Source organism: Rhea pennata, chromosome 3, assembly GCF_028389875.1.
Source record: "Rhea pennata isolate bPtePen1 chromosome 3, bPtePen1.pri, whole genome shotgun sequence".
Classification (NCBI taxonomy): Eukaryota; Metazoa; Chordata; class Aves; order Rheiformes; family Rheidae; genus Rhea; species Rhea pennata.
Window position 1 is genome coordinate 104,153,024 of NC_084665.1, and position 26,429 is coordinate 104,179,452.

The 26,429-nt window shown below is 38.5% G+C and overlaps 1 protein-coding gene across 1 annotated transcript in view; it reads right to left on the minus strand.

The window, feature by feature from the left end:
* AGPAT5 (1-acylglycerol-3-phosphate O-acyltransferase 5) overlaps window positions 1–24,209 on the minus strand; it is a 61,480-nt gene extending 37,271 nt beyond the window's left edge. Inside the window, exons 1-3 of the mRNA XM_062572963.1 lie at window positions 23,774–24,209; window positions 7,949–8,018; window positions 5,646–5,761 (exon numbers count right to left, since the gene is read on the minus strand). Coding sequence (XP_062428947.1) covers window positions 5,646–5,761; window positions 7,949–8,018; window positions 23,774–23,992 — 405 coding nt within the window. The 5' untranslated portion in view covers window positions 23,993–24,209. The remainder of the gene's footprint in view (window positions 1–5,645; window positions 5,762–7,948; window positions 8,019–23,773) is intronic.
* Window positions 24,210–26,429: the final 2,220 nt, after the last annotated feature.

The window sequence follows — 26,429 nt, forward strand, 5'->3', positions numbered from 1 at the left end:
TTATATCTGCATGTGTATAAATTCACAAGATCTGTTTATATAAAGATAATATCTACAAAACAAATATCAGAAGACATCTGAGTGTCTTGTTTAAAGGTGTTAATTATTTAGCTGTAAAATGGCATTGGAACCAACCCCAGGAATCTATTCCTGAAAACACAAACATAGCTTAGCTTCTCCACTGTACCGCTTGTAGAACAAGAGAATTTACACCAGTGAAGTTACCTACATAAAAGTATTTACAGCTCAACATTTCCATTTTATGTGCTTATTCTTAAGTAGTGACTAATGCAAATACTGGAATTGTATGTACTGCACCTACATATACAAACCTTATGAGTAGCACAAAAGTAATTAGCACAGGTTATGCAAACAATTTCATACACTTTTTTAAATAATCAAATATTTAATATAGAGAAGTTAAATACCAAGATACAGAAACATAAACCCTTTAGAAGGTAAAAGATTTCATACGACTTCTGTTGAAAAATACTACAAAAATTGAATCATTTTCTGGAAAGACTCATTTTATACATTGTTCCACACAATTTAATCACAAAAATCTCATAGAAGTATTATGGCAAAGTACACATTTCTTTATAAAGAAATAAAATTTGCCTTATCATAGATCTTTCTTCCATCACTTTGTTTCATCTGCAGTGTACTTGCAATGGGATAAACATTCTGATGAACAAGATGAAGTACTGACACAATGAACTCTGAAAACAGTAAAGAAAAAAACCCCACAGCTTCCAAATAACAGAATTTCCCTTTTAAAGGTCCTCATTTTCAGGGATTCCCTAACTTATTTCCAGTAATACTCTTTTCTGCCCCTCCGTCCTGTTATAGCATTAGGTTGGTCAGATAATTTCTGTCCATTTGTGATTTTATATGCTTTAAACGGAAAACTGACAACATTAAAACCAGTACTCACTCTTATCTTCGGAAAAGATACAGTACATTATAGAAACATGGGTGTTACAGTGCATGCACGTGCATGAAGAGAGATAGTACCTCATTCGCTCGGTATGCACGGGAACTAAGTTTCACAGAAGAAGGCAGATGAAAAAGGAGCTACGTACTATCTTTTCTCTCCTTCCCTTTTACTGGGTGGAAAGATGGTCATGTAGATGCTTAGCTAATGTATTTGACATAATTTTTAAGTTGTTCTCCAGAAGCTGCAGTGAAAAGAAACACGAAGCCAATGGTACATTAAATAGTCTCCCTTAATACTCTGCCTACGATTCCCTTCTAAGGTGAAGGAGCCAGCTGCGGTGCTCAGCTGGGCAGTTATGGCTGGCAAGGACAAAAAGTGAGTGGAGAAAGAACCCCCCAATCCATCTAGCTTGGCCTTGGTAAGCTGGTGCATCGTATCAGCACCATCACATGCATTTACCAGTCCTGGGTAGATAACAGCATGAGCAGAAAAAGCTTGCAACAGCCGTGCAGCAAACAGCTGCACATTATCTATGTACTTCACAAGTAAGGCTGGTTTTAAGATCTGACACCATTAAAGGGAAGTAGAAATTTTACTCTGCAAAGTGACACTCATCACAGCTGCCTCCAGAAAGGTCAAAATTAGTTTAGTATGGAAAATAATATCTTCTATACAAGACTTGATATAATTTGTAAGCCATCATTTTGTGCATACTCAACTAGGCCAAGCTTTGAATTTGATCACCCTTTATTTACCAAACAGCTGCAGCAAACTGGGAAGGTGCTGAACCACCTTTTCCTTTTTTCATCCATGAACATGGGGAATCACAGTTAGCGTTGTACAGTTTACTTGGGGACAGCATGACACCACAGACAGTTTTGGTGTCTCCACCTCAGGCTTTAAGCTTAGAAAAAGACCTCTACTTCTCAAGCAAACAGGAAAACTGACACTTAACACAAGAACAGACAGTGTGTGTTAAAAGATCACCAGTCACTGTATAAAAACCAAATATATAATGTCAGCTCCCAAAACGCACAGGAATGCAAAGCTAAAGAGGGGAAAGATGCCACATTAGCTAAATAATTGGCTAAAATTCAGCAACAACCAAAAGGGTACGCAAGCTGAAGCTGAATAACTGAAAACACATAGATAGATTTCCTACATTAAAAAGTCAAGCAAAGTTTGGGATATCAAAAATATTTTCCAAAATTATGTCACAGCCTCACCAGGTGGTATAAGATCAATAGGAGCTAGTGGCACTTTGGTAGAGAAAGATAGGGCAAAACAAAATTCAGGTCCACCCAAAAATAATACAGCCAGTTTTATGAAGAGAAATATTTTTGGCTAATAAATCTGGAACATAATAGGTTAATTCAAGTGGCTCTTTTCCTTTTTACCATTAGAGAGCTGCTTCCAAAGAAAAATGTTAGTTATGCAACTGTATATAGCTCAAATTCCCAAATTTGTACTGCATTTCCTTTTCAGTAAGAGATCAAATATATGAATGCTTTTCAAAACAGATTTCTGGAAGTATTGTTTTTAAGTTTTTACATTTTTTCCGTTGTACTTTAAAAGCCTCTCTCTTAGTCAACAATGGATTATGTTTACAAATATACTTCCTTTGTGCCTGAATTTCGCTCTCCTGGACATCCAGACTACGTTTATTTCCAAACAGGATGTTTACCTGAGGCAGGGAATATGAATTCCGTGAGCATGCCGTAATTACGTGGCACTGGAAACTTTTAGTGGAGTGTAAGTGACATCACTGACAGAACATCAACAGGAAGGGCAGGAAGTGTTTTATGTTTTTGCACTGTTTGGTGTGATAAAAACAATAAAAATACCTATTAGCTTGCGCTACAGCCCTGCTGCATCCCGTCTCGGTAATTTAAGCACATACACATCACCATTGTCAGTAAGTTGCCTTTCATTTGTGTCACTGAATTATTCACTCACACACACACACACACACACATATATATTTATATATTCATTCATTCGTTTTCATATTTATTCTCCACTACTTCCTATAGCAGTATTACGTTTTCAGGAACCCAAAGCTGAACAGGTCTTATTTAACAAATGCATTTCATTTTAAAACATAGCCTACATTCAGATTAATTTCCACAGGAACCTTCTTTTAACAGTCAATTTAGCAGGCAGGAAACTAAGCACCGGATATTCCAGATAGCAATAGTAATTTTCCAAAATCTTGAAAAAAATAATTTTGGACACCTAGCGATAGCGGATGGAATAGATATCCTGTCTGTATTTTAATTAAAGAAGACTTAAAGTACCACCAATTTAATGACTACAGGCAAGGAAAAACAGCAAGATTATTTCCAAGCATCACACTGGTCACCTTCTCTTTTGTGGAAGACAAATGTAGAGAAACAGTCATTAATGGGGCATTAGACAACAGAAGAGAAAAGTCCATTGCTCCCTAATGGACACACTCACTGAGGTATGGCAAGGTTCGCACTCTGTACTTACTTAGGGGACTGAGAGAGCAATCACCCACCAAGAAACAAAGAGAGCATCAGTGGTTTTCTCATTTTCTCTATGGCACATTCCTTTCTAAATCCAGGAGATAATGTTGCAGTTTCAGAAGAAAGGATGGCAAGCACCCATACACCAGCCTAGTTTTATTGCCTGCTGGCTAGGACACTCTCTCAAAAGATGGTAAACATTTTCAACCCTCAGGCTGAAATTCACATTGAATCTGGATCTCCCAGTATCCTGGAGAACACTCTACCCACTTCCATACTGTACAGAACACCTGTACACCTATCGTTTAAAATAAAAGTGAGACGCTTCACTCCCTAGAGGTGGACAGTTTAAGTGAGACCACTCAAAGCTCTGCACCTCAATTCAATTTAGGCATGTATTTTCAAGCTAAAAAGCAAAATCTCATTGCAGGGAAAGGCCATTATTTATGGCACTTCCTATTTTTTAGCATATTGAATTAGACAGCTCATAGATGTGTGACAAACCACCTCCAAGCTCTCCGAATGTAATCTAACTTAGGTTAGCTTCTTGGAATCCCATTTGTAAAGCGCAGTTTCAAAGTCAAATAATATAGTTGTAGTCTACTGCAAGAATAGGGCTATCTTGTCTCCTTCACCCTTCTCACCAGGGATCTTATGCCCAAACTTCTTCCCTCTTTTGCTGGTCCTAGCAATCAGCTAATCTACCTTGTCTTGTGGCTGTAAGAGCGCAAGTGGTGAGATAGAGGAACATGTAGCCGTGGTGGAGGGAGAGTTACAGCCTCTTTTTCTGATGTAAGACTGCAATAAGTTCATCTCAAGTCAATAATAAAACTACAAGGCTGGGCTGTTAATTCTTACCATATGACTCAAAGGAATTTGTGGACCTAACTCAGGGCTGTGGTTCCACTTTAGATCTACTCTGAATAAGAAGAGATAAGTTTCACATATTTTACATATTAATATATAGTTCCGATCATACTCTGTGTAGTTTTCCTCCCAATATCCCCCATCCTCCTTGATAGGGCTGAAAGCCAATTCAGTCAAACTTTGAGTCCACAAGAAATAATTTTTAAGGTTTTTTTGTTGGGGAGGCAGGAAGGTCTTTTTGTTCTAGAAAACAACAAAATTCAGGGAACAGGTGAAAACCAAGGACAGAAGCTAAAGGAAAAGAATCTTATCAAACAGGCACTTTGAAATAGTTACCAAAAACTTAATCTATTTCTACTCTAATAACCAAGGATCTACGTAAATCTTGAGATAAATACTGTGAAGCCATTTCTGATCACCTGACAAGATATACCAATAGTCACGAAAACATTCCATTTACACATCTAAAATCATTTGTGTATAGAAGCAGTCCTGCTTGAAGAGAAAGCAAAGAATAGGTTTGACAAATTCAGAGAGGATTTTAGAGAGGTAATAAATACATGTCATTTACACTGCTCTCCACCATCACCAGGGGATCAAAGATCACATCCACCCAGTACATCGCCTGTACAATGAACATGGCCCACTGTTTCTTCTGTAATTGTATAATTCTGAGTCACGTCAGGTTGTGCTCTCAGACTACAAGGAGCAAGAGGAGCATAACGCAGAAAGAAGAGAAAGCAAAAGGTAGCAATAGGAATATGATTAGACCCATTTAGGTTTACAGCGTTCTGGTTTAATTGAAGTCCAAAGCAAAATCATCAGCACTTTTGTGGAGACTGGGATTCTACTGCTTCTCCTCCACACTAAGGTCCAATTTTCCTCTTTTTATTTTGTGCTAAAAAGTACTAACTGAAAAATTAAGAAGTGCACTAGAGCAGTGTGAATCTATTCCTAGTTTATAGTGTGACCAAAAAAAAAAAAAAAAAAATACACAGGGAAAAAGGTCTGGTTATCCTTTCCTCTAAAAGGGGCCACTTGAACTCTAAAAAGAATGAAGTATTAGAATATTCTAAAATGGCTTTTAACATAGATTCTGCAGTTCCAATTCTAGTAATAGACATTCTGCTCAAATAAATTACTACTTTAGAAAAGTAAACTGATTCTTCAATAAGTGTCTCTCAACTTAAAAATATGCATCTAATTACACTGAGTGAAACAAGCAGTTTTCATGTGGAAGTAAACAAGTTTCATTTCAGAACTATATCTTGAAAATATTTATATACTTTCCTTGCATTTATAATTATATATACATGACATGCAAACAGTTAGAAAAAACCAGACAGACTTACCTGTGAAAAATACCACCCATACAATGGAAGCCATTTTAACCCATCTTTCAAAACGTACCGGACGTGCCCAAGAGCATTCTGTCTAATTGCCAACATGTCTGCAATAATCCAATCAACTGCAAAGACAAAAGCCCAAAATGTTTAGTTAAACCAGTTTTCAACTGCCACAAATAAAATAAAAAACACATTTTGTACATACAAATATCACTAAAGGCTTCTGAATGGAAAGATCTGATGGAAAGCTCATTAGGGCAATGCTAGAAGAGACTCAGTAAACTGACAAACCGATTGCCAAGAACGTGCAAGAGTAAAAGGAAAAACAAAGGAAAAGAACCTTCCTAAATCAAATTGATTAGTACTTTGCCAATTTCTTTATACAAATAACTCCTATTTAGTCACAATTTTAAATGCTGAAATACTAGCTTTCCCATTAAAAGCTTTAGGAACCACAAGGAACCTATAGGACAGATTTTAAAAGACGTTATTTTGTTTCCAACCTTGCTATTCTTTATATGGGCATACTAAATGATTACACTTTTCTCTGTGTACATTGCTCATGTCTAATTAGATACATTAAATTCCAAAAGCCAAAGCATTTTAACGCAGCTTTAAATACTGCTTCACTTTATTTTATTGCTGAAATTTTGCATGAGATGTTTGAAACAGTCATTCTTAACTCAGCAAGGCATCATGGAAGTTTTACATTTTGTTAAAATGGTGCTTCAGTATTTATTTTCCTGTCAATGCTTCCTCAAATAACACAAAATGTGGAATGACAGCTCACAGGGATAATCTCATTTTAACAAGTTAAATATCACAGAATCTGGTTTCCAGTTTGCTTGATGTATTAAAAGTTTCATCTGGGTACATAATCAACCAGTCCATAGAGACTGCCACTAATTTCCTTCACTTTGGAAAGACCTATCCACAGTCTAACTCATAATTAATTTCAGGCACCTGGTGAAATGCCCTTAAGGTAAATTACAATGTTCCCTGTGGAGTTAATGGAGAGCGAGAGGTGCCTTTGAAATCCTACAAATGGAAATTACACCTACCAGACAGGCCTGGCTGCTGCATTTGCCTAGTCTTCCCGCACACTGGCAGGCTACCTTCAGCCTAATTGGGACACTTTGGAGACACTATCTGGTTTAAGAGTCGCCGCCAGTATGAACTATAGGTAATGTCAACTAACTTTATGAGTGTAGCACAGGAACTCTGTTGTGGAGAGTTTTTCTTCTCTCTCTCTCTCCCCCCCCCCCCATCCATCTTCTGGTTCAAATTAACACAGAGAGCTCCTATTCTTGCCCACTTTTTTGGATCAAGATGTTGCATCATCAGCCCCCCCCCCTCCCCCCCGCCAAAAAACACTGCACAGCTAAATATTTACTATTTATTTTTGCAAGTTCCTTAGCCATCATTTACCATCAAAGTTTTTTGTGTATTTTTTTTACACTGAACTCAGTTGAGAAAAGGCACAGAAAACCATTACTTATTCTCTACATAAAGCCTTCAGAATCGAGATTGTTACATAAAATACCTCTTCCTCTATTCCTTCAAAAATTGCAGTAGATTAAATTCATTAAATTCAATCCAGTCACAAGTATGATTCTCGGTGGTGTAGGCTTTCAGTAAAAATCACAGAAATTTAAGGAACAACAGATATTTAAGAAGGGGAAGTAATTTCAAATGTTGTTCTGAACTTTAGCTAAATATGGAGATGGGAAAGATAGGTAAGTCTTGACTAAATCCAGAAGTTCTTTAGAGCTTGCATTTGGTACAAAAGGAGCCAAGTCTACCTGCAGTACTGAAAGCTGATGGTAAGACACACTACAGAAATAGGTCCAATCTTTATGAATGCTTTCAGACATATGTATCATATTTGGGTCTCTCTGTACTCACTGACCTAGCACAAGTCCTAAACAAACATTATCACATTTAAAAAATAAGTCGTTACAAAACATTACAATGATCTTGACCACATCTGACTACTACAGCTGTAGGTACTACATTTCTGTTAACAATAAAAAGATTTTTAAGCATTCTTAGCTTTGACTCATACAGACAAAGCTCTAACATTTCTAGTCTTTTGGCATTTAACATGCATTTCACTACAAATGCGGTAAAAAAAAATAGCCAAAACCAAACTCCTATTAAATAATTATTACAGAGATGAACCTAAAACATAGCAGCTATTTCCCCTCTTAGTTCATAACCGTGGAGTGGGCTGAAATATCCATAATCAAAGCTGGTTTTTAATCTGTAAGTGTATAAGCAAAAAAAAAAAAAAAAAAAAAAATACAGACCTGTACACTGATGATTTGATAAATATATTACATTTTCTTTATTTTTTGGCAAATCCCCATAGATTATTACCTAAAAAAAGAAACGTAGTATTACTTTATTATTTACACTCATTGCAATATTCAGTAATGGGATTCAACAAGGTAAATAGCTATTTATCAGGAAAGCTGCCAACCATCAATAAAAAAAACACTCTATCACTATATCCGCACCCATCATGCACACAATCTACTTATCAACAAGGTAGTAAATATTAATTAGGGCGTAAGTAATTCTGTTCTGTCCAAGTCCTATAACTGGATCCATGGAAGTAGACCTGTACCCACAAGATACTTACATTAATGCAATTAAAAGAGACCATGAGACACATAAAAACATCATTTAACTTCATGCATTTAATGTGCAAGATACACTTTAGCCAGACAATCATTATTAGCTTAGTTAAATCTGAAATTAAATTTTCCTGGATTAGATCAAGAATAGTATCTCAACCACTTGCCACAATTTTAATTGTCAAGAACAGAAACATACGTGTTTTGGGAGGGTCATTAAAATGGCCTTCAGCTTCCTGACAGCAGCTTTTGTCATGCTTTTCTCCATCACATTAGAGCATTCTTTATAATCTTGCAATTCTCCCCCCTACAGAAGTAATCGTCTACTAGTGAAATAACCTTCTGAGAGCATAATTGCAAAGCAGGATTCAGAAGCAGTAATCCAAATCAGCTTTTAAAGTGGATTAATTCAATTAGGTTTTATTTCAAAAGTACAATGAAAATGTGAATTAAAACATTTCCATTGCGAACTGAAGAATTCATGGAGCATCCTAATTATCTATAAAAACTAACTGTTGAATACTTCCTTTAGCTATTTCAGCTTAGTTTTCCCTTTCCAGGCAGCATTCCCCCCACTTCCCCAATACTAACACGCTGTATTCCTTGTTTCTAGGAGTTAGCTGTGTTAAACACACCTCCTTTGAGATGACTCAATTCACTGAAACCAAAAAAGAAAGTTATTTTGGAAATCTTACCCACTTATCACACTCCCAGTCTGAACCATATACAGATTTTAGTCAGGAAAACATTTATAATTAATTACCAGGTCTTGATTTAAATAGTTTACTATGCTAAGTCTCATACTGATCCTTAGCGAATGTCCCTATCAGCACCTCTCTGAAAAATCTGCCAACCCCTTAGTTTAGGTGCTATACTAAATGGATAACTTTTTACACTGTTATGTTGTGCAAAACAACAAAAAAGCCACATGTTTTACACTCACACTGTTCCCTCTTAGGGAACAGAACCGCATTGTCAAAGTTTGTATTCAAGACAAGAAAATAGGTATTGACAAATTGAAATTTTCAGTAAATATGTGAATGGGAGATCATCCAATTTATACTGAAGAAAATATTACTTGATTTTTTTTCCAAAACCAGAAAGTTTTAACTAAAATTATTTGTGACAAGACAGTTGATAAGTACATTCTAAGCAGTTTCCAAGAAATTCCAGCAAGATTTTGAAAAGCTATATGAGTACTTTTCTCATTGAAGTTCAGTAAAAATTTATAACCTTACCGCTGATGCCCCAGATACCACATTCTACTAACTGCAAAGCAGCAGTCAAAGGATATGATTTTGCAGTTCAGTTACAGAAATGCCACTGAAGTGAAAAACAATCTTCCTATACTCACGGAGTTAAAGCTTGATTTTTCAAGATATATTTTTCTAGTAGTTATACTCTGTAGGTCTGTAAATGATGTTTTCTTTAATCTCAGGTAAGTGACTCTACTATGCAGTTTCTGGCCAGTATCATTTTAGAGAAAGGAAAACAGCCCAGTACAACAGATCATTAAAACTGTACAGAAAGTATTGATTGCTATCTATGCTTTTAGGAAAGGTAAGAAAATAAGAACCAGAGGAAAACAGACCTGCATTTGACATTGTAATATCCTACACAAGAAAAACAGGGTTTGAAAGAGATAAATTTACAATTTTAATTTCTAATTCCTACCTAATATTAAAGTTAAAAATCTTGGTGTAATCATATCTACAGTCCAGAGCATTCACTTGTGCCTACTGCATTAGTAAAAACAAATTTAAAGAATGATTCCCTTAAAAAAAAAAAAAAAAAAAAAAGCATGTATGATTGTCTGCAAAACATAACAGTAAATCTCTCCTGCCTTTTATTTCAACTAACAATTAAGGTAGTTACTTTTTTATCCCAGAAAAGTACTTTCTCAGTGTTCTACAGAAGTAGAATTCTGTGCACGATACGTAAGCGCTACTAAAGGAGCTTGCCAAAAATATCTCTACAGGTACTGCACCAAAATTTTTTAATTTTTTATTCATGATAAAACATGCAGCCACGCTGTTATACAAAACCAGAAAGATCTATTCCTAATGAGTTCTCATTAAAGATAGAAAGGAAATTTTACTTCAAAGTGAAGGAAGAGGTGAGAAAATCTGAACGTTTGTTTTGTTCCTTCTTCATCCACAAAGACAATAATCCTTTAGCATCGTTTTGAGGACAAGATAGCTCAGTCTAAGAGAATGTAACAGCTTTAACTACAGCATCATTCATTTCAGCACTGCCTATTTCAGTAATTTCAACAAAAGACTTATACAGCTGTTCTTTTGCCTTTAATGAACTATTCAAATGTTAGATATTCACTGCTAGGAACTGAGAGCTAGAAACTGTATCATACCACTATTATTATAACAAAAGTGGCAACTTCCTATCTTCATTCTCTAGAGGTTTATTCAGATTTCAGTTGCAAGATATTACAGAACCAGAAGAGATAGGTACTCTGTGCTCAGCCATGAAGCTTTCCTCCCAAGAATGAGGCATTTTGGTTTTAGTGTTGCATTTCCGGAAATTTTCATAGACCTTACACAACAGAGGGCTAAGAGTTTGAACACTTGGGTCCTGCAGAAATGTCACTCCTTCTCCTTAGCTCAGCTCCAGGATACCGATTTAAAAAGCAACTCGTAAAAACTGTTCTTCAAACATACTAACATCAGCAACTGCAGATACCCAAACAAATGTGTGATTCTCCACTTATCAAAAGCGATATTTAGCTATAGTACATTAAGAATACTTGTGACAAGGATAAATATGATGTTTGAAGAATTGCTCAGCTTATGGATAAGCAAGGGAAGAATCCCCTCAGTACATGCCTGCAGTTTCTGGCAATTTAAGGCTTTTAGGTGAACCAGACATGTAATGTTAATAGCTGCAGAAGGAAGTGATGCAATACTGTTTTCAAGGTGGCCAGAAAACTTTGACTTGCTGCTGCTGCTTATAGCAGAATTCTCTGCCACAACAGATCGTGTAACAGCAACTGACTCCCTTTCAGTCTGTTAGTACTGAAGAGATCTAAGGACCATGGCGAAGGCAAGCACTTGAGTGACTTATCAAGGACAGTACAGAAGAAACAGTGTCCACAGTCTCAGACTGCCCCTTTTAAGAGCTCAGCGTAGTTAGGAGACCCTTCTTCATCAGAAGGAAAATCTTCATCAGTTCTAGCAGTCTGGAAAGAACCAGAGGGGACGCCCTTTCCACCTAGAGGATCCTAGCCAGCCAGGAACACGCAAGTGTTGCAAGATTTGGTTGGGATGGAATTTTCAATTTCAGGAAGATGCTAACATCACAGCATTTCAAACATTTTATGCATAGCTCTACAAACACAACAGTGTACAGACATCCTACCAAAGTGTTAATTTGAAAGACTGAGGAGATTAAAGTACTACCTGTCACAATGAAGCAATGGGAACCTATTTATTGGAATAGGTGCTGTTTTATTAAAATAAACAAACAAAAAACCTACCCACTATGAAGTCAAGAAAAGAAAACGAGCTAAAAGGAAGAGCAAAACAGCAAGTCAAAACAGAAGTCTTAAGCAGAAAATTGGGGGAAAACACACTGCAAACATAACCTGGCTAGAGAACAAAGATTTGTGCTTTTAGCCATGTTTTGGTTGTTTCACAGTCCATTTCACAATAATAGGTAATACAATTACTGTTGATATGGGCCTTTGCCATCTATTTATATAGCACCGCTGTCAAACTCAGCTAGGCCTCAGAAATTTGGATGCTAACAAATTAGAAAAGAAACAGTGAGCCTGTGGAAAGGCTGGTATGCAGCTTCCTTGAATGCCATATACCAGGCTACTCGCATGCTCAGCATGTGCAAGACACATACCCCAGAGTGCCAAGGAAAAACGTAGCTCTGATTCGCAGGCAGGAATTCCTCCTGAAGGAGGAATTTAATAATATATTAGGCTGAAGTTGATATGCAAATTAGCTCCAGGGTGATCTTGTGACACTAGCTTCAGCATCCATAACAGCCTCTACTTCCTCAGCCTCTACTAGTTCAATTTATTCAATGACAGTTGTGCTAACATGGTAGCTTACAAAGCTAAGCAATACACTTGAATAACTCAAAATCCACATGAGATTTGACAGAAATAAGGTGGATATCCCCAATTTCTTTTTTAGAAAAATCTGTACACACTAAAAAACAAAATGGCAGTTTCAAGCACACAGGCAACAAGTTGAAAGAAGGATAAAAGCAAATGTACAGTGATAGCAGGAGAACTTTCCTTTCCTCTCCTGGAGGTAGAAAAGAGAAGCAGAATATTCAAGACACCAACGCTTCACTTGAAAACAACCTTACAAACTTTGTATTTTGAGCTGTGCTGTTCTCAAAACGTGCAATTCTCTGTTTTGCCATTTCCTCACAATTAACTTATAACTTGGATTGCATGTTCTTTTGGACAAAAGCTATTCAAAGATTAAAAAAAAATATGTACCTTTTTTTGTTAAAGAGTCTGGAAATAATTTTGTGGTAAAAGGATGGAGTTTGCATCAGCAAGCCTTCAAAATCAACTACCAGATATGACTTCTTAAGTCAATACATAACCTGTGTAAACTGAGTTCTGCAGCATTGTGGCTGTGGTAAAGGATTTGCTGTAACAGTATTTAAACTGTAATGCTACTGATGTCTTGCAGGAAATAGTTTAAATTTTCTCTTCTTCTAAAAACCTGCTTGATGACACAACCAGTCCTTTGAGCTTATAAAGAAAGTACCTCATATCACAGAGTCTGTACAACCTGTTTGACAAGCAGCTGGCTCAAGAACAGAAACTGGGAGCCTCACACTCCAATGCTGACAAATTTCCCTCAGGTTTTCCGGTGCCCTACTACAAGCACTTCACAGTGTTTATTTTTCTTTACAGAATTGAGATAGGGAAGTACTCTTATTCTGATTTAAGAGACAGAGGCTTTATTTGCATACAGTGTAAGAACAGAAATGTCCTCTGAATCACTGAATAGGAGCATTACAGTCTTTTATATCAACTTACTATCCTTAAATTTTTGATAAGCAATACTTAATCTCAAGGTGATGCACCAGGATGAAAGGCTGAATGGAAAAGAAGGAGAAAGAATGTTCGTGTTTTAGTTCAGCTGTTTTTTCTCTAAATCACCAAATAAAAGTTTACCTTTAAATACTGTTTTTCCTAAAAGTACCTTTAGATTACATACAGTTTTTACATAATGGTTTAATCAGTAGTATTATTGCTACATCTCATAACTTATTTAGTTAGTAAAGAGACCATTTGCTCAATATATAATGGCACAAATTTAAAATTTGCTGCTCAGACTCAATATCAAACCTTGAAATTATAATATTTTATTGAATATTTTATTTATTTTTTTGAATATTTTATTGAATATTTTATTTATTATTCCATTTTATTGAAGCAGACAGTTCAGTCAAATATTCTGCAGCTCTGTATTTTACTGGGGTTCTGGGAAGGAAACCACCGCCAATAGGTTGAGTTCTGGGGAACTCTTGAGATTTCTATATATGTAACTCAAATTATTGTTCAAAAATCCTTCATTTGATTGAACTGGAAAGCAGGTAACTTCAAAAAAGAAACATTCTTACAGCAGAGTAAGAAGTTATCGTTATTCAATTTCCTCCCTGTAAAGGGACTGTATTAGAACATATGCTGGTTATGTACGACTAGATCACATCATCTGATGTCAAGAATGATGTCTGACACAAACATGAGCAGTTCCGTTTTATTCAATGGCACTAGCTGCCACATATAGAAGTATAGTTCTGACACTGACTACAAAGGCTCTGCAGTTTCTCAATCCACTTCCATAATCTAAAGTACATCCAAAGGGAAAGCTCCTCTTGGAAGAATCAGCATCAAGAAAATTTTAGAAGAAATGGAGAATTAAAGAAAATATACATTAACAGTTGTAATAAAGTAGTATCTGTCAGTGTCAATAGAAAAACAGCTTTAGAGTATTCTATTCTGTGCATATTTGACTACTTTTTTATTTGAGCATTATACAGATTTTCAGGTATCTAGGCAAGAGGAAATTATTGCCTAATTTTCTAGAATTACAGTTCTTCTATAGAAATGAATTAAATAATTTCTATTGCTAGCAATCTGAAGAAAAATATTGATAGTTTCACCACCATAAGTTTACAGAAAGAAATTAAGCAACAGCAATAGCAGTTAGTACACTTACTTTAGAACAAAAGCTAAATGTTTCTTATGGTTAAGTTTAACATAAAGAAAAGTTAGCTAAAAGATATTCACTTAGAACATCTAGTTGTATCAACAGGCTAAATAGTACAAACAGTTCCTGGATTTTGTTATGCTGAATACTCTCAGTAAGATAAGAGTAATTCTAAAAAAAAACAAAAAGCCCGCAATCCTGTAAAAAGGAGGAGACAGACACTTGCTGCTAGATGAGCAGTATCATTTAACTGGACTATTTTTGTTTTCAATTCCTAGCTGTCTGGAACTTTCACAGACAGTACACAGAGGACTTAACCCTACTGCAGCATTACTCAACTTTTTTTTAGGCCTCCCCAAAGCTTTAAATGGAGACTTAGAACAGAACATTATAAAAAAACTTAATTCACATAAGTCTAATATTACCCACAGAGTGTATGTTTTTGCAACTTCTAATTCGGGAGATAATTCAGATGGTGATTAGTGTTTCAAGAAGGGGATATGGCAGAGCAAAAAGTCTGGGGAAATGTTCATAACATCTGGGATAACTAATTTGAGAAATAGACTAATATCACAGACGGGAAAATTGTCACAATAACAAGTAAATTCAGGCAAATTCAGTTAGTTTACACTTACTTAAAACTACTTAGTGTCCCCCAGACTAGATTCAACAGAAGCACTCCAGCAGTTAACCAGGGAACACACTCCAGAACCAGGACTCCGTGACATCCCACGCACACGCACCGGGAGAGCTCAGCGCCGCGGAAGGGGCCACACGGACCTGGGCTGCTGCAGGGCAGCGCCCTGCAGCCTGCCAGCTTTTAACAAAGCTGCCAGCAGCTAGTCTACAAAAAGCACTACAAGCACATGCGAATCCTAAACCCTATCCTGTCATAACACTCTGCTCCAGCAGTTAGAGGGTACTTTATGAATATGGGATTCTCTTTTCTAGGAATACATGCCTGAACTGTCTTTTTCAAAGTGGGTGGCAGTTAGGTGCATGTAAGGAGAACTGAAGAGACAAATCCCAAAGCAGAGTTTAAAGAGAGGTATTGCCATTTTTTTTATATATATAATAGCCACAGCTGTTTTTTGAGGTTTTCAGTCCTACCAGCAGACATTAAATACTTAGTGCATTCAGGAGCTTTGCTTCTAGATTCTGATTAAGGATATGTATAGTTTGGGCACCTAGCTAAGAAGGAAAGGCATCAACGAAGAAATTTGTGTATTTAAAGCTATCTGGCAGACCTTTAAATGTAATTTAACTGTTTTCTGGTTGGTGACAGAAAAACAAATAACTTTTACCATAAATTGCCAGTAATTACATTTTTTAGCAAGTATTTGTACATATTTGAAATACACACAGCACATGTGAAAGGAGTTCTACTTATAAGTAGAGATTTCAGCTAAAGGTTCTCTGAAGATTTGGTATTCAGGTGCAAAATCTGAATATGCCTTCCAGCACAAGAGTGAAGGCATTCCACTTGCTCCACTAGAAGAGTAATATTGTCTCCCTTATGTGAACCTTTAGCACTTCTGAAGATTGTTTCTCACAGATTTGTGTAATTTCCCCTCAAAGAGGAAGAAAAATGACCCACACTCAATGCAACTTTTATTTGCTTTGTTACTTTTTCTTAGTGAAAGGGATATAACGTCCCAAAAATGAACTACAGTACCTTGGTCCATTAAGCACGTTCTGAAAGTCTTACCCTTTGCATGCCTCACATGAGGCAGAAGCAAGAAACCTTCTAGTAGTGACTTTTTTACTGTGTTCCACTAGCTAGACTTCTTTGTGATAGGAACTTTGCTTCTAAATGTCGAGGACTCCAAGGAGGAGTTGACTAAATTTTTTATCTGCAATACTCCTGCACGTGTTTTTATCAAGTACAAAGCGAACTGCTGCAAAGTTATCAATGAGCCACTATGCATGGGAAAGAGATTAGGAATCCTCTGTGTTCTCTACTTGGAAAATCTTACTCCATAATCGCAAAGTGCCTCTACACACCATTTTCAACAACTATTTAGAATTTGAGCCCTATGGACTTTCAAGAAGAAGCAAGGATACCATTACACAGAAGAGAATATCCAGAAAGATAGCCAAGCCAGTTGCAACAAATCTGGCTCCAGACTGGAACACAGGAAACCTGAATCAGCCTTTGATTTAGAACCACTCAATATATCTGCGCACCATGGGGAATGAGCCCGCTATCTGCAGATTGCTTGGAAGTTTGTGCTATGTTTGCTTACATAACAGAAACATGTGTACCATTACGTTCTTAAGCAGCTTTAGCAAATGCTACAGGGTAAGGTTTTCATGTCATTGCATAAGTTCAAGAGGAAAATCTTATAGAAAATGCCACAATACGGTTAAGTGTCTTCCAAAATAATTATTTCTCTTAGCATTTTGATATGTGCTCCAATGCAAAGATTCCACAAAAGCATTAGCAGCTAGTTTTAAATTTAAAATTACACTAGCATGAGCCGCATGATTTCTTACTTCTACACTGAAGACTGAGCAGGAACAGGGAAGACAAATACTATGTGACAAAAGTGAAATGAAGAAAAGAAAGTAATTGCCCTGTTTTCTTATCCCAAACATCTTCATAGCGTAAATTCAATTTGACAGAACAATGATTAAAGATTTTTTTTTCCTGAAAAGTTATGCTTTTTCATAATTGTAATGTCAAAATCGTTGACATCTGAGTCTACTTTATCTAATATGACTAAGAAACTGAGAAAAATGAATAATACTTTGTAAACCTGAAATAAATAATTTGAAATAATTGGAGTCAAATGTTAACTATGATTAGATTTTTCTTTTAGCAAGAACAGAGTCTGACAGTATAGCACCAAGGGGAAAAAACTTCTCAATTAATAACCTTTATGTTAAGGTGGTTATCTATTATGTAATAGTAAGAAAAGGTCAAGGCGGAACACTGTAGAACTCCATGGCCTAGTATATGCCAAAATACAGCTAGATGCAAAAATAGAAAAGTATAATAACCTTCTACTATATGTAGTATTAAAAATATGTAATTTTTTAAAATGTGATAAATATTTGCATTTTCGAATGCAGCAAATAATATGAAATTAAGACAAGTTATATTAAAAATTGAATATGCTATAATTCTTAATATATTCAAATTAATATATTTAAACAGATTTTTTTAAAAAATACTGCAAGCTCGTGAAATTACTAGCTAAATACTTTGAATGAGATTTTAAAAGAGCTTTCAAACCAACCACTTCCATCTGTAGCTTCTCCCACCTGACACATACTTGACTTTTTAGAATTGCCTTAGATATATATGTTTACATTTAAAAAATAGCTACATATATTAGTATTAAATTTCAGACAGTATTAAATAAGGCTAGTAGAAAATTCAGATTCAGTTGCGACTTGCCAATTAAAAAAAAAATGTATGCTAAGCAACTCTCCACACAAAGCTTCTAATCTATTAATCCGAATAGTAACAGTAGTAACTGATACTTGATTTCTAAAAATACTAACAGATCTCAATCTTAATTTATGAGGTACTTTGTATATTGGCTTGAAGGGGGTAATGAGGACCAATAGTGAATGCAGAATGTCATAATACTAAATTCTTTCCAGACTGCCTTAGCGTCAGAAACTACAACGTACTGCCTTCATTTAGTTAGCATTGTACTGGAAAAATTTCATTATGAAAAGCAAGACTTCTTTCAAAAGTTTATCACACAAAAATAAAGATTAACTTAACGATGTTCTCTGTTATTTGCAATCTTAGTAATATTGCCTTTTTGTGAAGCTATGTTAAATGCTAACAAGAGTAGCTGTCACCCATTAGTATGGTTTTCAAAATGTCCTACAAGCTGCACTCACTGAAGGACTTGGGACTACCAAAATGCAAGCCCTTCAACTCTGCTCATGTTTCCACTTAACCTTGGAGGTTTGTCTTGTCTTCAGCTCTTTGCTTTCTAGCTTGGTTTCTGTACCAACTCAGTGCTGGCCCACTCCTGATCTGCCCAGTCAGGTGTCCAGTCTGCAACGAGTGCTCAGAGAACACACGCTCACATTTATAAAACCAGGCTCCTGACAAGACACCGTTATTTGGTACTTTCTTTCTAAACACAACGGGAGAAGGCTGAGGAGTGCTGTCTCCTTTAACTTGTCAGTTATAGCACTTGTTCATGAAATCGCTCCTCACCTTGAGGGGTGGTCTGAGGACAGACAGTAGTTAGAAAGTGAACCTTCACCCTGCTTTGGTGAAGCTGGGCTGTCACGCAACAACGCGCGTACAGCCTTCTCCCAAGAAACGAGAATCCGTCTCACCGACGGCAACCAGAAGCACCTCTCTGAAGTGCATACACTGCAGCTTTGCCACTAGACCTGTGCTGCCTACTTCACTTCCCACATCTGTCTTAGGGCTTTCCTGAATTACCCACTGCTGGGTGGAACACCTTCAAAAGGAGTAACGGAGAATGCCTGCAATAAAAATGACTTAGTCTAGCTAGGCTGTTGTCTTGAGAATAATGATGGGCACAGAACCTGAACTCTCACTTTTAACATAAACAGGCTGATGGCTAGGTCACTAAACATCTATCCCAATCCTCAGTTGCTTAACTCTCCTCACAGATTTAGGAAGCCAAGACGTTAAACACAGCCTGGATTTTGCTCTGCAGGAAGATATAGTTAAAAGTTCACCAATACAGTGTCTGACTAAAGTTTTAATTTGCTGTAATCCTAGGTAATTTTCAATCTTGTTGAAACACAGCAGTTCAAGATTCAATACTAATCCAAAGAACACATTGTATTGTTTAACAATTACCTCATACATTTTTTAAAATAATTATTAGAAACATCACAGTTCTGCTAAACACCACTGAAGTAGCGTCTGATTCTCACGGCCCTTCCGGAGTCCTGTAATGACCATGAAAATTATAATATCATAATGCCTTTAATGGAAGCACTACTTCCAACAATTGCTATTCAAAAGGAGGTGGGGGTAAAGAAAGAGAGCTGACACAGGCACTGAACAAAATCCATGCACATTAGTTCTGACATGGATTTTATTCAATTGTCAAAATCTTTCAGATGGAAAATGATCCTTAAGGAAGCAGTCCAAGTGATGATTTCCTTAACATTCCTTCACTGCCATTCAATGCAAAATATCAAGCATAACTACAACACACACAAGAAATGAAAAACATTTAGTCCTCATCTGATCTGAAGTATGTGCACAAACACAATAGGCATTAATTTCATCGCTGTGATAGCAACTGGGATCAGACTCTGAGGGTCACAGAGAAATGACAGGATTCATCGTCATTTGAAAGCCCTTTCAGCCTTTCAAATGTCCTAATCAGATACATATTTGCAGTCATTTTGGCTTTCATCAACTTTTTTTTTTGGGGGGGGGGGGGAGGGGGGGCGAGAGGGGGGTCTATGTTAAGATAGAACTATTTATTATTTGCCATGGGCTGTATGAAATATAGGGGTCAGAACTCTGTCACACAGCAAAGACAAAAAGCAGCAAGGCAGCCACACAGTTCACATGTTATTTGATGATTCAGAAGCTTGGGGCCAAATCTACATTTAGCACAAGCAAATGCAAGTCCTCCAGCACACGTGTATTGCACCTGTTTGTGCCAGTGACAGCCTAGGCTCATCACTGATTATATTAATATCCTTTGCTCTCCAAGGCTTTCTACTCACTCTACACAGAGTTCAAGCCTCTTGAATATATCCTTCCTAGAAAAGAGCACTGTAGTACTTCTGAAGCCTACAGCAGGACTGGTGGGAACTACCACAATTGCATTTGCATCAAAAGCCACAGGAAAGAAGTCAGACTATTTTCTGTTTCATTTTTCAGTGGACTACCTCTACAGATTTTCTTTACTATGAGTTCATAATCCTAGAGATTGCTAGAGCAAGCTGTCATAATGCCATGTATAGATTAATTCTATATACTTACAGCTCCTTATTCATAATAAAATTCATGGATATCTGTTAAACCGCAATTGCACACTGAGAAACTTACACAGTTTTATAGGATTTCACTTTATAGTCACGTTTTTATCCAATTTTCCCAACTTATAGAAATGGTATGTTTTGGGTTGTCTTTTTTATACCCTAAGCATGGGTTCTTCAGTCTTCTACAGTCAACTCATACACGATGACCAATGACAGGACTATTTCAGTAATTCATTAACAGAACCCTAATGTTACTGGAAAATCTAAATAAATCTAAATCCATTTCAGTTCAAATTCTATATAGGCTTTGCAAAACAAGTCTTTTGGTGGAAAAATTAACAGAACCGACCCAAAATTTAAAAATGGAAAGCATCCCTTGTGAAAGAAAGTAAAGCTCGTGCAGTTATTTCATGAGCCATTCTCTAGAATATAAGTATTCAGTAATTGTTCACAGCAACTGTAAGTCTACTTATTTCAGCTCTAAAATATTTAAGAGAACAATAACTATTAGTCTCTCAAGATTCTCTTATGCACATATTACCTTTTTTTGATTGCATTTCACAACTGTAAAGCGTTTCTTACAAAAACATGTGCATGAAGTAGAGTTTTAATAAACTTGGCCAAAATATCTAAGTCAGAGGATATAAAAAAAACCATTATCAACAATTTCTACAAGATTGTGATTTTAAGATAAAGATACTAAATTTTCACAGTAGCTTCAATATTATCTAACTGAAAATCACAGTAGCCTTAATGTTATCAAACTGAAAACCCAGAATAATTCAGGTATAATTAGCCAAAGCCTACTGAACTGGACACCATCTTACGGACTTTTGTTACGTAGGATAAGATGGTGGCAGTGCTAAGAAAAAGTCACTTAAGGCTCTGATTTAGTAAATCGCTTAAGCTTTTGTTTAATCCTAATGACTTCAGTGAGGCTACTCATTGTGTTCCAGTTTTCTGATGGATGAGATTGTTGGCCTCACATTTATCCTGTTGTAAAAAAGAAAATAACTCCCCCTGCCCCCAAGAAAAAAAAAAAAACAATAAATTCAACTGATCAAATGAATAAATTAACAGGCCTGAAAAAATGTTAAATTCTTCTCTCCTATAACTATTATCATGCCTTACTCTTGGTAAGGCTCTACAGCTGCTTTCATGAAATCACAAAAGCTATTTTTTACACAGTTTTTTGCACTAACTGAGTTTAATGATGATGCACTTTGGCTTAATGGAACAAGTGACTGGATGCCTATGACATGCCTTAAAGCAGCCAATGCATCATAGCTCTTCGGTTACCATCCAAGCCTCAGTGAGGCACATGCTTAGATTTCCACAGCGAGTTTAGCTTGAAACTACTTCAGCGTTTGCAAGATTAGACCCTAGAGACCATCTCGTTTCTCCTCAAATAAATGGGGGATATTTTTCAATTAAATGATACATGAATCTTAAGGATTCTTCCTCTTTCCTCTCTACATATGTATAACATTTTCAGTGTTTTTATTTAACTTTCAGTCTAAGTTAATATTTTGATTATCCTGTGACACATACCATATTGTTTTTTGGCTCTCTTCTTTGTTTCTATCATCCTCTATTTTGGCTTTGGCTATATTATCTTCCGTTCCACTAAGATCATTGGTTGCTGCACTGTGACAAAGTATCTCTACCTTGATATTGTTCTAAACAATCACTTGTATTATTTTTTCCTGATACGAAGTTTTATCAATGCAACAAAAGGCAGACAGACAATGGCTGCCCTGTTATTCTCCTTTCTGTAACTTTATACGACAGTTTTTTTTTTTGATAAAAGTGTTTATCAAAAGTTCAAAGTGTCACCTACTCTGTGCACACTATTCATAGGAAGTATTTTTATTAATGTCTTGATTTCTAGTTCTCATCCTTAGAATGAGTTAAGCTATTACAGTTACTTTAGCAGCTAATTCCTGATCTGTTACTACATATCAAGATACCTGCATTAAAGATGCTAAGAAAGCAGTTATGAACAGTAAGTACTTAACCTGTGAACTATTTCTTTTTTAACTTCTTTTATGATTTCCATACCTGTTTAACTAACTTAGACAAGATGAGAGGGTGAAGTTAGAGGAGTCACAAATTGAGTCAATCAAAGAGCTAACCATCACTGAAAGATCTCACTTCCCTTTTATATGCTGTCTATTCTCCCTTACGTCAAACTGTACAACTCCACTCTCTCCCTTTAGCTGGCTTTGGGGGTTTCCCATCAAAGTTAATATTAGGCTAGGCTTACTGTCACAGCTCAAGAGCGGAAATCTGGGGAGATCTTGCCCAGTTTTGTAAGAAACGCTTCATGACACAGTGGCTGAATACTTTAGCCACAAATATGAAGAAGGACCCATTTATACTGGCTCTACAGCTTGCCAACCAACATGTAAGCACTTGTGATTCTTCACTCCTGAACACCTACAGCTGACACTAACTTCAGGTACACTTCTGCATACTCAGCAACTTTGGAAGTCAGGTTGGGGCACTGCAGGTACCTGTCATTTATTTATTTATTTTCTAGGTAGAATCAGAAGTCTCTATATCTAGTTTTTCAGCTGCAAACTGATAAGTAACTCCTTCAAACATTTAACATTTCATAAGCTAAATAGTAAATGAAGTGTTATTACTTGTACCCAAATATCCCTCTGGTAACACAAGGGAGGCCTCCAATTCCAACATCTCAACTTGAAACTTGAGAGCTCAGTGTCTGAGATACTGACGAATAATCACATCTCCTTGCCTGATCCAAAGTTTAAGGGTGCCAAACTGACAGTGGACAAACTGAAAACTGAGAAACTGGAGTAGTTTAGAGGATAAGTAATCTATTTAAAACTTGCAGATGTATTAAATAAAGTTATAGGTAATGATAATGTTCTTTAATTAAAGCTAGCAATAATATCTACTGCCAGTTTGATACTAGGGCTGTGGAAAACAGGCTACATGGTTCGCATGTGCGAAGGCGGCTGCCCCTCAAATGCTGACAGAGCATGACTGGTGTCACATCACTTCTCTCTGCCTCTTTTCCAACTTGCAAAATGAACATAACACCAAAACACTGTGAGGGGGGAAAAAAAAGAAAAAAAAAAAAAGAAAGCATCATTAGAGTAGCAACACGAGAGGCCCGAGGAGAGGCCCCCGCAGGGAGCCGCCGTCCCCGTGAGAGCGCGGAGGGCCGGAGCCCGCACCTGCCGCCGCCGCCGGCGGGCGCTCCCGCGCGGGCCGGGCCGGGCGCTGCCCTCCCCCGCCCCGCGGCCAGGCGAGGCGAGGCGAGGCGGGCCCGCCGCTGACAGCCCCGCCGGCCGGCGCCCCCTCGGCTCACCTGCACGCCCGCGTAGTTCTCGAAGAAGAAGAGCACCATGCTCTGGTAGAGGGTGTAGAGGCGGTCGTCCACCTCGCGGTAGAAGCGGGCGGGCAGCAGGGCGGAGAGCAGGCGCCAGGCGCCCCAGGCCAGCACGTAGGTGGGCGCCGTGCCCATCATGACGGCGGCGGGCAGGAAGTAGCGCATGGAGTAGGTGTGCAGCACCAGCGACAGCAGCATGGTCCCGCCGGCGCCCGGCCTCACCGGGACCCGCGCACGGGCAGCGGCCGCGCTCAGCGGCACCTGGGCAGCGCCGCCGCCCGCATTGCGCCGCGCAGGCCGCGGGGCGGGCACGGGGTGGGGGGTGAGGAGGAGGAGGAGGAGGAGGAGGAGGAGGAGGCGGCGGCGGCGGCCGCCCCGAGCGGGGACGCGCGGGCAGCGGCTCACGGCTCCCCCCGCGCCGCCGCCGCCACCATATTGCCCGGCGGGAGGCGGAGCCACGGCGGCAGGAGGGCGGCGCCGGGCGGCGGCGGCGGCGCGGGGGCTTCCGGGGCGGGCCGGGCCGCGCCGGGCCGTGCCGGGCCGGGCGGGAGCGGGCCGCGGCGTTAGCCCGCCGTGTCACGGCGTAAGCAGGAGTGAGTGTACGTGCGGGTGTAGGATGCCCCCGCGCCCGCCCTTCGCTGGCTTGCAGCTGCCTGCCCGGCGGGGGCTCGCCTCGGGGCCCGAGGCAGTCACGGCGGTAGGCAGATGCACCAGCTGCTCTTACAGAAGAGTGCAGGAAATCCTGCGGAAAACCACTGTGCAGTAGCCTGCCCAAAGAGGGAAGTTTCTTGCTGAACCCCGTCACCTAGATGGGGTTGTGCAGATCCACTTACAGAAGAAGTGGGTGCTCGATGCCCTCTGCTACGATGTCTGTTTGCGAGACTTCAGCTGGCACAGGCGTTTCCCACTGCTGGTGTTTACCTGTGCTGCACTGTTTTCTAAAGCGTGTTGAAACTTTTATCCTGAATACTTCAGCAAAACGAGGCCGGGGGAAAGACATTGTGGCAACCTTGTCTTCGACCCACCTCACGGGTCCCGTGCTCTGCAGTAAGAACTGGTGTTTGACACACATCACAGCTTTTGCATCCCTAACAAGACTACTCTGTACTTCGTCCCCTTCCCTTAAAAGGAGGGGAAAGGACTCCCAGCCCAGATCGGTTTGTGCATCTCTCTCCTCACTGAGTGACTGAACACAGTACCCTGAGCTCAGGACTGCTGGAGTGCAGTCACTTTCCCCATTCAGCAGGGACGTTTTCTGCTCCATGCTGCACAATCCTAGATTGGCTGAGCAGAAGACTGAGCAGTGAGCGGAAAGCTTCTGTTTTGTGATGCCCATTGGAGTTCAGGTTTAGCTCAGCTGATTATAGAGTTTGGTGCTAATAATGCCAAGGTTGCAGGTTCGATCCCTGTATGGCCACTCGCTTGAGGGTTGGACTAGATGACCTCCAGAGGTCCCTTCCAGCCCTACCAATGCTATGGCACACATGGCCACGTGGAAGAGAAAGTAATTCTTCAACACCATGCAGGGAGGAGAAAGTAATTCAACACAGTACAGAGAAGATAAAGCTGAGGCCAGAAGAATAGAAACAGGTGTGCAGGTGCCCCAGGCCAACAGGTAGATGGGTGGTGGGCACCGTGCCCTTCACCATGGTAGCGGGCCAGAAGTAGTGACTTTCTACTGTGACAGGAACATTAGGACAGATTGAGGAGAGGATCCGGACCCTCTGCTTACCAAAGGAGACCGCAGCTAGACACTAGGATTTGGGGCAAATAGATGTGTTTGGCTAAAGAAACCGGGATTAGAACTGAAAATTTTAAACTAGCTGTAAAATAAAAAATAATAATAATTAAAAAAAAAGAGTTGGGATTGGGAGCCAGTTGGCTGAGGATTGGGAAAACATGGAAAAATATGGGAAAACAGCTGGCTGGGCAAAAGCTAGATTTTACAAGACGGGATTAAAGGCCTAGTGAATAGCCCGAAAAGATGAGTTGCAGAGAAAAGAGTGTGGAAGCAATAAACAAGTTAATCCAGGAATTAACTTGAGGCCTCTGGATCCTTATATGTAAAATCATATTCTCTCCTTACCGGACTATTGTGAACATAAATTCACTAATATTCTGAAGATCTGTGATTTTATGATGAATACAAAATCTGCGGAAATGAACAATTCTGCTTCTGAGGGATTTATTTGGCTATCATGTAGTAAATAAGAATTGAAGACACATCGTGAACGAAGAGGAAAGTAATTTATCAAGCTCATCAAGAAACTAATGTACATTCTGTGCAGCAAATGCAATAGAAGTCTTGTGGAAAGTTACACATAATCTTGTAGTTGACACAATCTGGCATTTCTTGATAAATTTAAGTGGTTGGCTTTGCAACCTTAATAATATTCTTTCAGTTTAGGATTTGTGGGGCCCTTTTGTTTATATGTTTATATACATGGCTATTCTATGTAAATCGGTCTGCCTATCTCGAATCTGGCTCAGTCCTTTGCACCAAAGTTAAAATTGAGCACTGAGATACTTGAGTTCTTTAGGCATATATACAAAAAGATTTCTCTTTACACTTTCAGAATGTATATTCAATTCCTTTGAATGCCTTTTTTTTTCTCTCCTATACTACCAGCAGGTA